General features: G+C 66.9%; 1 protein-coding gene across 2 annotated transcripts in view; it reads left to right on the top strand.

Annotated features, from left to right (window-relative positions):
* Positions 1 to 6,353: 6,353 nt before the first annotated feature.
* Positions 6,354 to 14,991, top strand: part of TBC1D14 (TBC1 domain family member 14) — a 102,255-nt gene continuing 93,617 nt past the window's right edge. For both annotated transcript variants that reach the window (XM_070069552.1, XM_070069553.1), the window contains exon 1: positions 6,354 to 6,478. In XM_070069552.1, coding sequence (XP_069925653.1) covers positions 6,373 to 6,478 — 106 coding nt within the window. In that variant the 5' untranslated portion in view covers positions 6,354 to 6,372. The remainder of the gene's footprint in view (positions 6,479 to 14,991) is intronic.

The raw sequence follows: 14,991 nt of genomic DNA, 5'->3' as shown, positions 1-14,991 counted from the left end.
GGTGGGGGGGGAGGGTGGCAGTGCAGGGCGGGCCAGTGCGGCAGGAAGACGGGCTGAACTGAGCCCCTCCCCGACCTGCCGAGCTGGGCCACCCCCTCTTCTGAGAGGAGGCAGAGAGGGTCACACAGCAGGTGACGGAGCTGGAACTCAGCCCCGGGCACCCGCGATGAGAGCTGTGCTCTCTACTCGGGCTGGGAAAAGTGGGGTACACTCCCGGGCGGGGCCTCCCCTCCTGGGGGGCACCCCTGAACAAGCACCATGCGCACGGTGGCCCAGAGCAGGGAGCCCCCACACTGCAGGGCTCAGGGCTGGGACCAGGAGGGCAGGAGGGCATGTGGGGGCGGTGCCCAGACACCCTGGGAGTGCAGAGCAGACGGGGGGGGGGGCAGGAGGGCACCTGGGGGTGGTGCCCAGACAGCCTGGGGTGCAGAGCAGACAGGGGGGGCAGGAGGGCACCTGGGGGCGGTGCCCAGACAGCCTGGGGGCACAGAGCAGATGGGGGGACAGGAGGGCACCTGGGGGCGGTGCCCAGACACCCTGGGAGTGCAGAGCAGACGGGGGGGGGCAGGAGGGCACCTGGGGGTGGTGCCCAGACAGCCTGGGGTGCAGAGCAGACAGGGGGGGCAGGAGGGCACCTGGGGGCGGTGCCCAGACAGCCTGGGGGCACAGAGCAGATGGGGGGACAGGAGGGCACCTGGGGGCGGTGCCCAGACACCCTGGGAGTGCAGAGCAGATGGGGGGGGGCAGGAGGGCACCTGGGGGTGGTGCCCAGACAGCCTGGGGTGCAGAGCAGACGGGGGGGCAGGAGGGCATGGGGGGCGGTGTCCAGACAGCCTGGGGGCACAGAGCAGATGGGGGGACAGGAGGGCACCTGGGGGGCGGTGCCCAGACAGCCTGGGGTGCAGATTGGGGGGACAGGAGGGCAGGAGGTCACGTTGAGGGCACAGACGGGGTGGGGAGAATCCAGGGAGCGAGGTGTTGGGGGGTGCAAAGCAGGTGCAGGGCGGCGTGAGCCTGGGACAAAGGGCCTCCCAGGGCCTGGGGTGCGGGGACGGGAGGCAGCTGGGCCACATCCCCTGCCCACCTCTCCCCCGCGGCCCCACGTGAGACCTGATTCCCGTGCTTCTAAATCAAGCTCTGCTTTTGGACGGCGCCCGCGATGCCTTCAGAAACAAGGCGATTTGGAAAATTCCACTGTGGCGGGCTGAGGCCCGGAGCCCCGCCCCCAGGCGCCGCCTGTGCTGGGCACCTGGAGCCCGAAGGCCTTGAGGGCCGAGCCAGGGGGACCCTCGGGCTTGAGGACCGGGCCAGGGGGACCCTCGGGCTTGAGGACCGGGCCGGGGGACCCTCGGGCTTGAGGACCGGGCCAGGGGGACCCTCGGGCTTGGGGACCGCGCCAGGGGGACCCTCGGGCTTGAGGACCGCGCCAGGGGGACCCTCGGGCTTGGGGACCGCGCCAGGGGACCCTCGGGCTTGAGGACCGCGCCAGGGGGACCCTCGGGCTTGGGGACCGCGCCAGGGGGACCCTCGGGCTTGGGGACCGCGCCAGGGGGACCCTCGGGCTTGGGGACCGCGCCAGGGGGACCCTCGGGCTTGGGGACCGGGCCAGGGGGACCCTCGGGCTTGGGGACCGCGCCAGGGGGACCCTCGGGCTTGGGGACCGGGCCGGGGGACCCTCGGGCTTGAGGCCCGGGCCAGGGGGACCCTCGGGCTCCTCCCTGTTGCTACATTGTGACTTCTCCTCTGCTCTGGAGTGAGTGGCCGCCCCGCTGGTTAGAGATGAGGGGAACAGGGTTCCAGGCCACACGGCTCTGTTGCCCAGTGCAGCCGGCACAGCGCTGGAGCTGGAGTTTTCCCATTCGTAAGATGGCCATGCTGCCTGTGCCACTTAGCTCAGGGCTTCCGTGCCCAGCTCAGAGCTGCCGTCCCACGGCCCCGGCAGCCACGCCGCCCTTGGTCTCCGGGCTGCCCGGCAAGCACACGGCACATCTCTGTGCTTTGCTGTGGAAAACTGTAAAGGCTGGGGCCAGTACTGTGGCACGGAGTTAAGCCGCCACTTTCCCACATGGGCGCCAGTTCGAGTTCCGGCTGCCCCACTTTGCTCCAGCTCCCTGCTAATGGCCTGAGAAGGCAGTGGAGGACGGCCCAAGTGCCACCTTGTGTGGGCCGGAGCCCCTCAAGCTTGTTAATCAGAGTGCTGGCCGCGCTGGGGAGGGGGCGTGCCGTGCCCAGGGTGTCCAGCACCTGCCGGGCAGCGGGGACGCCGAGTGGCCGGCCGCCCCGGCTCCCACCCTCGAAGGGCTCCCCGGCACGCAGCCGCGTCCCCTGGCCAGGAAAGTGTTATGCGATCTGATGCCTGATCCCCCCCACACACACACTTGGGTGGCACTTGGGACGCGGGGAGTCCGGGATGAAGCTCCTGGCTTCAGGCCTGGCCCAGCCCCGGCTGTTGCAGCCATTTGGGGAGAGATCTCTCCCTCTCCCTCTGCCTCTGCCTCTCAAATAAATAAATACTCTTTAAAAATTGTAAAAGCACGGCCGGCGCCGCGGCTCACTAGGCTAATCCTCTGCCTAGCGGCGCCGGCACACCGGGTTCTAGTCCCGGTCGGGGCGCCGGATTCTATCCCGGTTGCCCCTCTTCCAGGCCAGCTCTCTGCTGTGGCCAGGGAGTGCAGTGGAGGATGGCCCAGGTGCTTGGGCCCTGCACCCCATGGGAGACCAGGAAAAGCACCTGGCTCCTGGCTCCTGCCATCGGATCAGCGCGGTGCGCCGGCCACAACGCGCCGGTCGCGGCGGCCATTGGAGGGTGAACCAACGGCAAAGGAAGACCTTTCTGTCTGTCTCTCTCTCTCACTGTCCACTCTGTCAAAAAAAAAAAAAAATTGTAAAAGCAGAAACTCCATAGGGGCAGAGCAGTCGGGGGTGCGCAGACCCTTGTTCTGGGGTTTCTTCCCGTCTGATCCCCGTGGGTGACGCCCAGTATCACTGTGTCCACCAGGCGTGTTCTCCGAGCGGCAGACCGTCCTGGGAAGCTGGCCGGCCGCCGCCCGCCACCCGGGGTCCTTGCATTGCTCACCCTGCTCTCGGGGCTGGGCCTCTACGCCACGTCCACGCTCAGCCAAGCACCGCGGTGCACCTCTACGGCCTGCTGCCGGCCTGCTGGGGGGCTTCTGTCAGGACAGCTGTCTTGCAGGGTGCTGAACCCCAGCGCCGGCTCTGGTGGGGGAGTCGGGGTGACAAAGGCGACGCTCTCCTGGCTCCGACTCCGGCCTCTCCCGTGTGCCCCCCCCCCCCCCCCCCCGCAAGGCTGTCCACTGGCCAGCTCTCCAGGCTCCTCCTGCTTTGGTTTTTGCCCTCATCCGGATCAATTTTCAGAACCAGCAAGAGAAACTAAAATTCCAGGCCTGGTCTCCTAAAAACAAGAACCCCCGTCTCCATGGTGGGGGAGGGACCCCTAGGAGGTGTGGCACCGGTCCACGTGGGGTGCCACGAGCCTGTGGGCCACAGGGAAGTGCACGGGCCTGTGCCCCTGCTGACGGCCGCTGCCACGCTGGGCTTCCCGCGTGCTGTGACTTTTATTCGTGCCTTGGGCCCCGGCAGGAGCCAGGGACAAGGAGGTGGGAGGGAGGACTGTGGCCGGGCCAGAGCCCCTGGACGGTAGGTCAGAGCTGCACGAGAGTGGCCTGGCTCCCGGCGCCTGCAAAGCGTGTCACTGCCCCCAGCGTGGCAGGTGCTGGGGCCGGACTGTGGCCGCCGTGGTGAGCAGCCTGCAAGCCCGGGCGCCTGGGATGGAGTCTGGAGCGGGAACCTTCGCCCACTCTAGAGCTCAGACTGTGTGTGTGCTGAGGAGGGGGCCGTGAGCTCCCTTCCTCAACCTCTGCGTTGGTTTTCCCTTTCAGTAATCACAGGGTGGGCGTGGTGACCCCCAAGGGCCCTGGTGACAACCCCCCCCCAGGCTGGCATCAGATCGCCTAACACTTTCCTGGCAAGGGGACGCGGCTGTGTGCGGGGAGCCCGTCGAGGGTGGGGGCGGGGGCAGCCGGCCACTCGGCGCCCCCGCTGCCCAGCACGTGCCGGACACCCTGGGCACGGCACGCCCGCTCCTGCTTTACTAGCCGGGGGCTCCGGGTCCCCTGGGTGTCTGCTCACCTTGGTGAGCGAGGAGGAGGAGCCTGGAGACACTCCTTCCGCCCCCCCCCCCCCCCCCCGCAGGGTCTCTCCGCTCCGGCTGGGCCTTGAGGACCAGGGGCCGCCAGCAGGGGTGACGCACAGACTGCTGGGCCAGGTTGCTGGTGGCTCCCTGTTGGGGCTGGCCCTGGAGGAGGCACCTGGGGGAAGCCACAGAGCTGAGTGGCGCTCACCGCGCCTTTGCTGCCCTGGGCACTCCGCGAGAACACTTCTGGGAGCCGCCAGGGAGCAGGCACAGGTCCAGTGCTCTGGCCTGGCGCTCTGGGCCAGGGAGAGGCAGGCGGAGGGCGCCAAGCGCAAATGCGTGCGCCACCAACTTCTGGCTCCGGATAAAGGACAATGGCTTCTCCTCACTGTAGGGTTTTTAAAAAAGTGTTTTAAACTCCCTTGGCGGGGGGTGGTGGGTCTTCCACCTGCCAGTTAACCCCCAAGTGCCTGCAACCGCTAGCCGGACGCCAGGTGCTCCATGGGGGCTAAGTCGCTGGCAGGAAGCTGGACGGGAGGCAGAGGTGGCCCCCAGCCTGGGCCCCCAGTGTGGGCCGTGGGCGTCCCAGGACGGCTCACCCCGCGGTGCCACAGGGTCTGCTCCACGGTGGAGGGTTCCAGGACCCTAAGACCACCCCGGCCGGAAGGGGTGGGGGGTCCCCAGATCAGCATTAACTCCGGATTAAGCCAGGGCTGAGGCAGCCCCTCTGTTGCGACAAGCGCTGGGCTCTGCGGGAGACCTGGTGTTGTTTTCACTGGAAACCAACACGTCCTAGGTTACAAAGCTGCTATTACGCACCCGTGTGAGTTCTTTTTTTTTTTTTTTTTTTTTTAATTTATTTATTTGTGAGGCAGAGTTACAGACAGAGGCAGACAGAGAGAGAGAGAGGGAGAGAGAGAGAGAGAGATTGGTCTTCCATCTGCTGGCTCACTCCCTAAATGACCACAACGGCCGGAGCTGCACTGATCCGATGGCAGGAACCAGGAGCTTCTCCTGGTCTCCCATGGGGTGCAGGGCCCCAAGCACTTGGGCCATCCTCCACTGCACTCCCAGGCCACAGCAGAGAGCTGGGTCTGAAGTGGAGCAGCCGGGACTAGAACTGGTGCCCATAAGGGATGCTGGGTTGTAAGCAGCAGCAGCAGCCTAACCCGCTAGGCCCCGACAGTGATGTTTTCCATCGAGACAACGCCTTTAACAGTTCTCACCCTTGGGGCCGGCGCTGTGGCGTAGCGGGTGAAGCCGCCACCTGCAGTGCCGGATCGGCGCAGCTCCGGCCATTGTGGCCATCTGGGGAGTGAACCAACAGATGGAAGACCTCTCTTCCTCTCTCTCTCTCTCTCTCTGTCTCTACCTCTCTCTGTGTAACTTTCAAATAAACAAACAAATCTTAAAAAAAAAAAACAATCCTCACCCTCCTGCCACCTCACTGAGTGCTAAGAATTTCTCGGGCCAGGAGCTGGGGAGGAAAGCCAAGGCAGGGCCCTGGCCGTCCCCGAGGGAGGGCCGGTGCCTGCTGCAGGTCTCCCCGCCCCCGGCAGCTCCGCTCACCCCGATGCGGCCCCACGATAACTCCCTCAGCCTGCGGCCCACACCAGGTGTGAATGCAGCGCCGCCGGCCACAACCCCAACCCCAGGGGCTCAGGCCTCCAGGATCCGGGCCGGGACGTCACCTGCGAGTCAGCTTCCCGGCCTGCAAAGCTCCTGTTTGGTGGGCGCTGCGGCACCAGCATCCCAAATGGGCGCAGGTTCGAGTCCCGGCTGCTCCTCGTCTGGGAAGGCCGCAGAAGCTGGCCCAAGAGTTAGGGCCCCTGCACCTGCGCGCGAGACCCAGAAGCAGCTCCTGGCTCCTGGCTGCAGCCTGGCCCAGCTCCGGCCTCTGCAGCCATCCGGGGAGTGAACCAGCAGATGAAAAACCTCTCTGTAACTCTGCCTCTCAAATAAATAAACCTTTAAAGAAAATTCCGTTTCTCTGAGTTTTTGCAAAGTTTAAGCCAAACGCCTTATGCACCACGCGGTATCCACGGATTCAGTGGGCCGGGGGCGCTGCTTGGGCTCTGGGATGTTAGAACACAGGGGAAGCTAACGTGCGGGCCGGCTTGGCCGCCCGGGTCAGCGGCCCGCCGGCTTGGCCGCCCGCCCGGCACCCAGCCCTCGCTCACCCACAGCGGCCGCCTCGCCGGCGGGGGCGGGGCCCATCGATGCGCTCCGCCGATCGGCTGCCCACGCCTGGGCCCGGCCCGTGCGCGCCCCTCCCCCTCCCGGCCGCTTCCCACTTCCAAGATGGCCGCGGGCGGAGCCGACCAGGTAGGGGCCCCCGGCAGGTGTCCGCGGGGGCTCTGAGAGGACCCAGGCCCCCTTGGCGCTTCCCCTCGGGGCTCTGCGTGGCCCTCGGGGCAGAAGAGCGCCGGCGACGCCGCTCCTCAGACTCGCGGCTGGCAGACCAGCGGGCGAGAGGAGGGGCAGCAGGCGACCGTCGAGCTCAGAGCGTGCAGGCGCGGCCGCGGCGGGGGCGACGGCCCGGGCGGAAGAGCGGACGCGGGCCGGCGGGGGCGTGGCGAGCGCGGGGCGGAGCGAGCGTGTGGGCGTGGCGCGGGGCGGGGCGACGGCCCGAGCGGAATAGCGGACGCGGGCCGGCGGGGGCGTGGCGAGCGCGGGGCGTGGCGTGGCGGAGCGAGCGTGTGGGCGTGGCGCGGGGCGGGGCGACGGCCCGGGCGGAAGAGCGGACGCGGGCCGGCGGGGGCGTGGTGAGCGCGGGGCGGAGCGAGCGTGTGGGCGTGGCGCGGGGGCGGGGCGACGGCCCGGGCGGAAGAGCGGACGCGGGCCGGCGGGGGCGTGGCGAGCGCGGGGCGTGGCGTGGCGGGGCGAGCGTGTGGGCGGGGAGTGGGGCGGGGCGAAGGCCCGGGCGGAAGAGCGGACGCGGGCCGGCGGGGGGCGTGGGGAGCGTGGGGTATGACGAGCGTGTGGGGGCGGGGCAGCGCGGGGCGTGGCGTGGCGAGCGCGCGGGACGGGGTGTGGCGGGCTGTGGGGGCGTGGCGAGCGCGTGGGGCGGGGCGAGGCGCGGGCCGCTGTTCGCTGCGGGCGGCTCGCGCGCACCTGCCGGCCAGACCTGCCGCCTACCGCGCGCCCGGCGTCCTCGCGCCCAAGTTGCAGCGGCCGCGGGGTCTGGGCTGCTGGCCCGCAGGCCCCGGGAATGGCGTCGGAGCCGAGCTGACTCCGGTATGCAGGGCCTCCCCGGGGCCGGGCAGAGGCGCGCGGGGCCTCCTGCCACCTGCTGCGGCCGGCGGGCGCGGGGAGCGGCCTGAGGCTAGGGGCCCTCCGCGCACGGCCACACGGCGCGCGGGGCCTGGCCCCTCGGCGGCAGCGCGCTCTGACGCTCGTTTCCCGGGACTTGAGGAAAAGTTTTTCCCCGCAGACGCGAAGGCTCCAGCGCGCCGGGCGCGCGCTGCGCTCGGCCCCCGGGACCCCAGTTCCTTGGAGCCCCCGACCCCACGCAGGCCGAGCCGCGGAGAGCGTGGCGCCCGGGGGCGGGCGGCTGCCTCCTGCCCGCACGGCCGTGGCAAAGACCCCGGCCCGCGGGACTGGTCCCGCAGATTACGTGGAGCCCCGGCCCGCGGGGGGGGGGTGTCCGTGCCCGCGTCCTGGCTGCTTCGCGCCGTGTGGAAGCGGGAGCCCTGCGTGGACAGTTTCCGTGGGCACCTGGCTGGAGGCGCCGGCCTGGACGCGGTTACCGCGCTTGCTGAGGCCCTGGGGTGCCCCGCGGCCCGAGCACCCTGCCCGGGTGTGCGCAGGACGTCGGCTGGGCTGGGCACCGGCAGGTGCTTCGCGTGGCCAGCAGCCTTGGGACACCCGTGGGGCCGATCGGCCCGTGCAGCTTCTCCGGGAGCCCTAAGGCCAAGCCGGCCGCCCGGGTGCCCCTCCCCGGCGGTCTCCCTCTTAGGTTTGACCCCTTGAGACGCTGGCCGCACGGCCCTGAGGAGGCCGGGAGGGGCAGCGGGTGGGTTCAGCCTTGGAAACGGAGCCGAGCAGCCGGATGAGAGAGGCCGAGGTGGGGGCTCCTTGGGTTCTCACAGCCCACCCAGCCCCCCGGCCTCCCTAGGGCCTCGCCCACGGGGTGGGTGCTGTCCCCCGGGCCCCTGCTTCCCCCCCTTGTGCTCCGAGGCGGCCCCTCCAACAGTGGGCCCCTGGTGGAGCGTGTGGCCCTCACGGCCCCGGTGTCCGCGCGGGGACCGTGGTGGCCAGGATCCGCCGTCCGTGTAGACAGTCGTGCGCAGTGTGTGAGCGGGGATCTTAGGAGCGGGGTGTTAGGACCGGGGACGGAGAAGTTTTTTGGGCTCGGCTGGTTCGGAATTCGTGGTGGTGGAGCGGAGAGGCCGGCCCTTGGCTGGTCTCCCGGCGTCCAGAGGGGACCGGGCGGCCCACAGCTCGGGCAGTGCCGCAGGTCAGGTGTGGGGGGAGGTGTCAGTGCCAGGAAGAAGCCGTGCGGCGAGGCCACGGGCACAGGGGCGGGCAGACGGGCTTATGCAAATGGGTTGCTAAAACCGTGGGGCTGCGTTGGCTGTCCCTATTCGGGGCCCAGCAAAGAATAACACCAGCACGGCTTACTCGTGCCAGGCCCCATGCTGACGGCTTCGTGTGGATTTCTGCCCTAATCCTGCCCTGCCTGAGGAGACGGGGTCTGGTGCTGTCCCGTGCTTCTGCAAGGCCGGAGCCCGGGCACTCGCTTTTCCAGAGCCTGCGTTCCTGTTTGTCGTATTTTTAAAACTTTATTTATTTGAGAGGCGGCGGAGAGACAGAGCTCCAGCCCCGTGGCTCACTGCCCCCGCAGTGCCGACAGCGGCTGCGATCGGGCTGGGCCAGCGTCCAGAGCCAGAAACTCCATCCGGGTGTCCGGTGCAGGCGGCAGGAACGCCGTCACCTGAGCCGTCACCGCTGCCTCCCAGGCCGGTCAGCAGGGGACACCCCAGCCGGAGCCTTCGCCCCGAGCTGCAGGCTGCCCGTTCGTGGGAGGCCGAGCGCAGGAGAGCTTGGGCTTGTCGAGAATCACAGCGCGTAGGCCCCGTGTCACAGAGACACAGGGAGAGCGAGGTCTTCCATCCTCCGGCTCACTGGCCGGGGCTGGGCCAGGCCGGAGCCCGGAGCTTCTCCTGGGTCTCCCACGTGGGCACGAGGGCCCAGACGCTCGGGCCGTCTCCGCTGCTTTCCCAGGCCACAGCAGGGAGCTGGATCCGAAGTGGAGCAGCCGGGGCTGGGACCAGCGCCCATATGGGATGCGGCCCTGCTGGCCCCGGGGGCTGTACTCCTCAGTGCTCCTGTGTGGGCTTTGCTGTCGGACCGGTTTGAGCCAGCCCCTGCTGACCTTGCCTTCTGTGTGTCCTGGTTTCTCTGGGGCCCGTGGCAGGCTCGTAGGGGTCGGGGCGTGTGTGGAGGCTCAGCGAGTGGCCCGTCAGTCAGTCAGTGAACGCGGACGCGAGGACATGACCTTGAGACGCCCTGCCTGTGCCCTTGAACGTAGTGCCCCGAGGGCGTTAAAGGGTCCTGCGGGACCCTCAGGCCCTCAGCAGGGTGACCCCGACTCCTGCCTGGTGGCTGAAGCGGGAGCCCACATCCCACCCGTCTGAAGAGCTGTGGAGTGTTCCGGGTGCTCTCCCTCAGCAACACGCCGAGGTGCCGGCACAGGAATCCCCGGATCAGATTTCTCCCACAGAGCAGCCCGTGTAGACGCCAAGCTGCTGTTACGACTGCTTTTCCGTTCCACACCGTGCGGAGGAACCCGTGACTTTAGGGAAGGGTAATCCTCTTAGGTCCAGACCCGGCGGGCTCTGTGCAGCTCCCCCGTCTCCTGCCTGGGAAGTGTTCGGAACACGCCGAGGTCCCTGCGCGGTGCTGGGCTGCCGAGGCCCTGGGTGCCACCCTGGAGCCTGGGACCCAGCGTGGGCGGGACCCTGGTCCTTTCTGTCCAGGCCAGGGCCTGGATTGAAAAGGGAGAGACTCAGAGTGGGCTTGTGGAGCCCCCTCCCCCACAGCGGAGGGGTGCGTGCAGTGGGCTTGTGGAGCCCCCCTCCCCCACAGTGGAGGGGCCGTGTGCAGTGGGCTTGTGGAGCCCCCGCAGTGGAGGGGCGCGTGCAGTGGGCTTGTGGAGCCCCCGCAGTGGAGGGGCGCGTGCAGTGGGCTTGTGGAGCCCCCTCCCCCACAGTGGAGGGGCCGTGTGCAGTGGGCTTGTGGAGCTCCCCCCACAGTGGAGGGGCCGTGTGCAGTGGGCTTGTGGAGCCCCCACAGCGGAGGGGCGTGTGCAGTGGGCTTGTGGAGCCCCCACAGCGGAGGGGCGTGTGCAGTGGGCTTGTGGAGCCCCTCCCACAGCGGAGGGGCCGTGTGCAGTGGGCTTGTGGAGCCCCCACAGCGGAGGGGCGTGTGCAGTGGGCTTGTGGAGCCCCCTCCCCCACAGCGGAGGGGCCGTGTGCAGTGGGCTTGTGGAGCCCCCTCCCCCACAGCGGAGGGGCGTGTGCAGTGGGCTTGTGGAGCCCCCCCCCACAGTGGAGGGGCGCGTGCAGTGGGCTTGTGGAGACCCCCCAGTGGAGGGGCTGCGTGCAGTGGGCTTGTGGAGCCCCCTCCCCCACAGTGGAGGGGTGCGTGCATCCACCGAGGCCCCTCCTTGCAGAGGCTCGGCCGCGCCGTCCCGTCCTCCAGGCCTGCTGGGCAGCCAGTCCTGTGAGGAGGCCGCTGGTCGCACTGGAACCCTTGCCCCAGACGCGGGGAAGGACCTCGTTACGGAGAAGGCAGTCTGCGGGGGCCCTGGGATGTCTGGCTGGTGGGACGCAGCCGCGGGCGCAGGCTGCAGGTGTCTGTGCCAGGCCGCCGAGCTCACCGGGGGCCGGGGGCCGACCCCGCTCTGCCGAGCGGCTGTGTGCGGGGGCTGGCAGCTCAGAGGGTGCTGGAAGACTGAAGAGCTGGTGCGGTGAGGGCCTGGTGCTCATCAAGCTGCAGTTTCGTGCTGTGCTGGGATCGTGTCACGTGGTACAGGCCCGGTCCTGCCCGCCCTCAGGCCGCGGCTGGGTGGACGTGAGCTCCGTGCCCCTGACCCTAGGATGAAGGCAGTGGCTGGCCGGGGTGAGGGGAGGCTGGGCAGCACAGCCGAGTGCCCTGTCCTCTGTGAGCCACAGGGAGCAGCAGTGTTGGGGCGCAGCTCCCGTCGCGCGCATCCAGAGAGGGGCTGGGGCGGGGAGGGCTGCGCCGGGGGCAGCAGGGCCAGGAGTAGACGCTTCCCCTTGGGGACACAGCGAAACCGTTCGGTTTGGGCTTCATAGACCCTTTCGTTTGTGAAGGCCGAGTTCCACTGCTTTGCCGGGGGGAGAGATCAGACTCCTGGTTCCCAAGCCCTGTCTGGCGCCGCCAGCAGGGACCCGGACCCGGGGCCGGTGCAGTGCGCCCGCAGCGCTCCCCCTGCTTCCTGTGGTCCTGTGTCCCCGGGCGTGGAGAAGGAAGGCCGAGCCTTATCCACACTCCCACTTTCTGTGTGGTTTCCTTGTGCCAGGCCCGGGAGAGCAGCCGTCACTAAACCTGAAGGGGCCACCGCTGCGGGCACTGCGCCAGGGACCGCGCTCTTACCGCTTGGCCGTTTGGGCTTTGGAACATGAACATAGTAGGTCGGCGCATGTTGACGGCGCTCCTCACTGTGGAGCGTGGTGGCTGACCCCGTGCTGTGCCCGCTGTATCCTGGGGTAACCCGGGGCTCAGCACAGGTCTCTTGGGCGGCGTGGTTCTGAAACCCGAAGACTGTAGCTCTTGGTCATAGGTCATCAGACAGACTTTTGAATCCCTGACCCACGCCTGCCAGGGCGAGCGGGAACTGTTAGACTGTCTCTCCCTGAGGCCAGATCCAGCGGTTTCGGCGGGAGGAAGGGGCCCTGCAGCTCCCTGGGGGACTTGGGAGGTGACACCCCAGGGAGGAGCCCCGGGGCCCGACGGCTGGCTGGGGAGGGCGCTCAGGCGGTGGTGCAGTAGGGCCGGGTGTTGAGAGAGGCCGGGGCGGGGAGGGGCTTAGGAGGTGCAGGCTTTAGGTGACTTGGAGTCAGCCAGCCTCAGCCGGGCCCGGACCTCACAGAGGCAGGTGGGGCTCCAGGTCGGGGCTGGGGACAGCTGGCCTTGGCCTTGTGGAGCGCGGTGGCAGAGTGTTGCAAGCGGAAGCACTTTTCCCCTTTAGATTTGTTTCCCCGAAGGCCAACACCCTGTTCTGAGGTTTGAGGAACTTACACGGACTTTGGACCAGTGGAGGCTGCTCAGGAGTGCGCGGGGCCTGGGGCTGGGGCAGGCCCTGCTTCCTTCTTCATCGGCTCTCTCGCTCCGGGATTCCGGGAAGGGCCTGTTTGCCGCCGTGAGGTGCTGTGGCCTCCCTGGTCTCTGGTCCCGTGGACAGCAGCAGCTGCCTTCTGTTTGCCCAAGCACTGATTTCCTCACCGAGGAGACGCCCCGGGTGCCCTGGGTGCACGCTGCTGTCAGGGTCTCTTGTGGGCTGACTCGCGGCTCTGCCGAGGGTACACACGCGGCACGTGCGCTGTGTATTAGGTGTCAGGCTTATGGGTGACTCCTGGCACCCTCAGCAGCCTGTGGCACGGCACTGCTGGGGAGGAGGAGGCTTGGGACGCGGGGTGGCAGCTAGGCCTGCGGGCCGCTCGGCTGTGCTGGGCCCTGAGGGTTTCCCCCTGGCTCTTTGCCACTTTGGTCTGTTAGCGTGTTGATCATTCTAATTACTTTGTCCTGGACAAAGATGAGCTCTTGCTGTGTTCTGAAGGTGTGTTCTGCTGTATTTTCCTTTTCGTGGCGCTCTCCCATGTGTGTTGCACCTGCCCAGGCTGCCCCTGGAGCAGGCACGCAGCGGGGTCTGTGGGGCCTGGCGGGGGCACGCGGCGGGGGTGGCGCTCAGACCCTGTCAGAGGATGGACTTGGTTTTAATTTTTTTCTTCTATCATAGGTAGAGAAACAGTTCCTTGTTGGCATGCACCTTTATAATTTTGCATCTGTTATTAAACCAATTGTGTCTGTATTTTTGCTTGGTTGATGTGTGTGTGTGTTTTTATAAAGATTTACTTATTTTATTTGAAAGAGTTACACAGAGTAGGAGAGGCAGAGAAAGAGAGAGAGAGAGGGAGAGAGGGAGGGGGAGAGAGAGAGAGAGAGAGAGAGAGAGGGAGAAGTGTCTTCCATCCACTGGTTCACTCCTCAGATGGCTGCAACGGCTGGAGCTGCACTGATCCAAAGCCAGGAGTCAGGAGCTTCTTCCAGGTCTCCCACGGGGGTGCAGGGGCCCAAGGACTTGGGTCATCCTCCATTGCTTTCCCAGGCCACAGCAGAGAGCTAGACTGGAAGTGGAGCAGCCGGGACTAGAACCGGCGCCCATGTGGGATGCCAGCACTGCAGGTGGCGGCCTCACCAGCTATACCACAGTGCAGGTCCTGTGGTTTTTAAATTCTAAGAAAAACTGGCAATGAGCTGGTACAATACCATGATTAAGTAATAGGGTGCCCCATTTCAAGTTTGTGTATCTATAGTTTTATATATATAGTTGGGTCTATTTCTGAAGCCTGCTGTGGGCTCGTCCCTCTCCGTTCTATTTCTGCTCCAGTGCCACACTGTCGGACTGCTCCCTCGGTTTCTGGGAAGGAGGGAGATCGCTCCTTCCCTCCTTCTGCTCGTGTGAGTTTGCTTGCTGTGTTGACTGAGAGGCCAGGCTTCCTGATAAGGGAGCCGGAAGGCTGCACAAAAGCTAAAATAACACACAGAGGGGAGTGGTTGTCAGGGCCTTGGCCACTTGCTGTTTGATGCTCAGTGCCCCCAGGGAGGCGGGGGGGGGGGGCAGGGGCGGCTGGTCAGTGCTTTAACTCCCAGGGGGGCTGGGATTAACCCAGGAGTGTCTGGATCTGGACCCTATTCTTTCTTTGTTATTCCGCCCTGTGGCTCAGACGCATGATCAGCTGGTCTCCAGTTTTGACGTTCTAAAGGAAGGCGGCTTTCAGGGTCTCTGCTCTCTGGGAGCGGTGTTGGGCAGGCTGGTGTAGTTACACCTGCTTCCCCTGCCAGCCCAGGCCTGACCCCACACCGTAGCTGCAGGGGTGTGTGTGTGACTGACAGCTGGCAGCTCCGACTCTGCTTCCTGGAAGCGCTGGCTTTAATGTTCCCTTCGCTGATTGTTTCTCGTGACTGAGCCAGGCTCCTGGCCTGGACCTTCACGGCCCTGAACCGTTTTAGAGAAGTGGGGGCTGCCTTGGGTGTTCTGGGTGCCGGCTCTCCTGCTGAGCAGCCGCGTGACCTCGGAGCCCTGGGCATGAGTAAGCATGACGGGACACTTGCGGGCAGGCGTGGCCAGCGTGGATGTGGCTGGGGTAGCCTCGCTGCGGATGGCGTGTGTGGTTCTGTGTTGTCTGCAGGTGGGCCCTCGCGTGTGTGTTGGGAGTGCGCACACTGTGACACAGGTGATCTCTTGATCATTGAGCCCCCCCCCCCAGAGGAAAAGAAGGAAGCCCAGCATGGCTGTGCTGTGCCCTCGGCGCTGTCCCCCACGCCAGCTGGGACCGACGGGGGAGCCGTGGTGACAAGGAGTGTCACGCTAGGTGTGCCCGCCGTTTGGGTCATGTGGTGGCCTCTGGTGGAGCACCTGACAGGTTACTCAGTGAGGGGATGTTTATTCTGGCTCATGGTTTTGGAGAGCGGCAGTCGGCAGGCCCCTCTGGTCTGGCACCTGATGGCGTCCTGAAGTGGTGGGAGAAGGCGTGCACTTGTCTCTCTACGTCTCCCTTGAAAGCCCTGCGCCAGCCACCAAATCAATC

The sequence above is a fragment of the Oryctolagus cuniculus genome, chromosome 2 (assembly GCF_964237555.1).
Source record: "Oryctolagus cuniculus chromosome 2, mOryCun1.1, whole genome shotgun sequence".
Classification (NCBI taxonomy): domain Eukaryota; kingdom Metazoa; phylum Chordata; class Mammalia; order Lagomorpha; family Leporidae; genus Oryctolagus; species Oryctolagus cuniculus.
The sequence above is the reverse complement of the archived record's forward strand: the minus strand, read 5'-3'. Positions and strand labels throughout refer to the sequence as shown.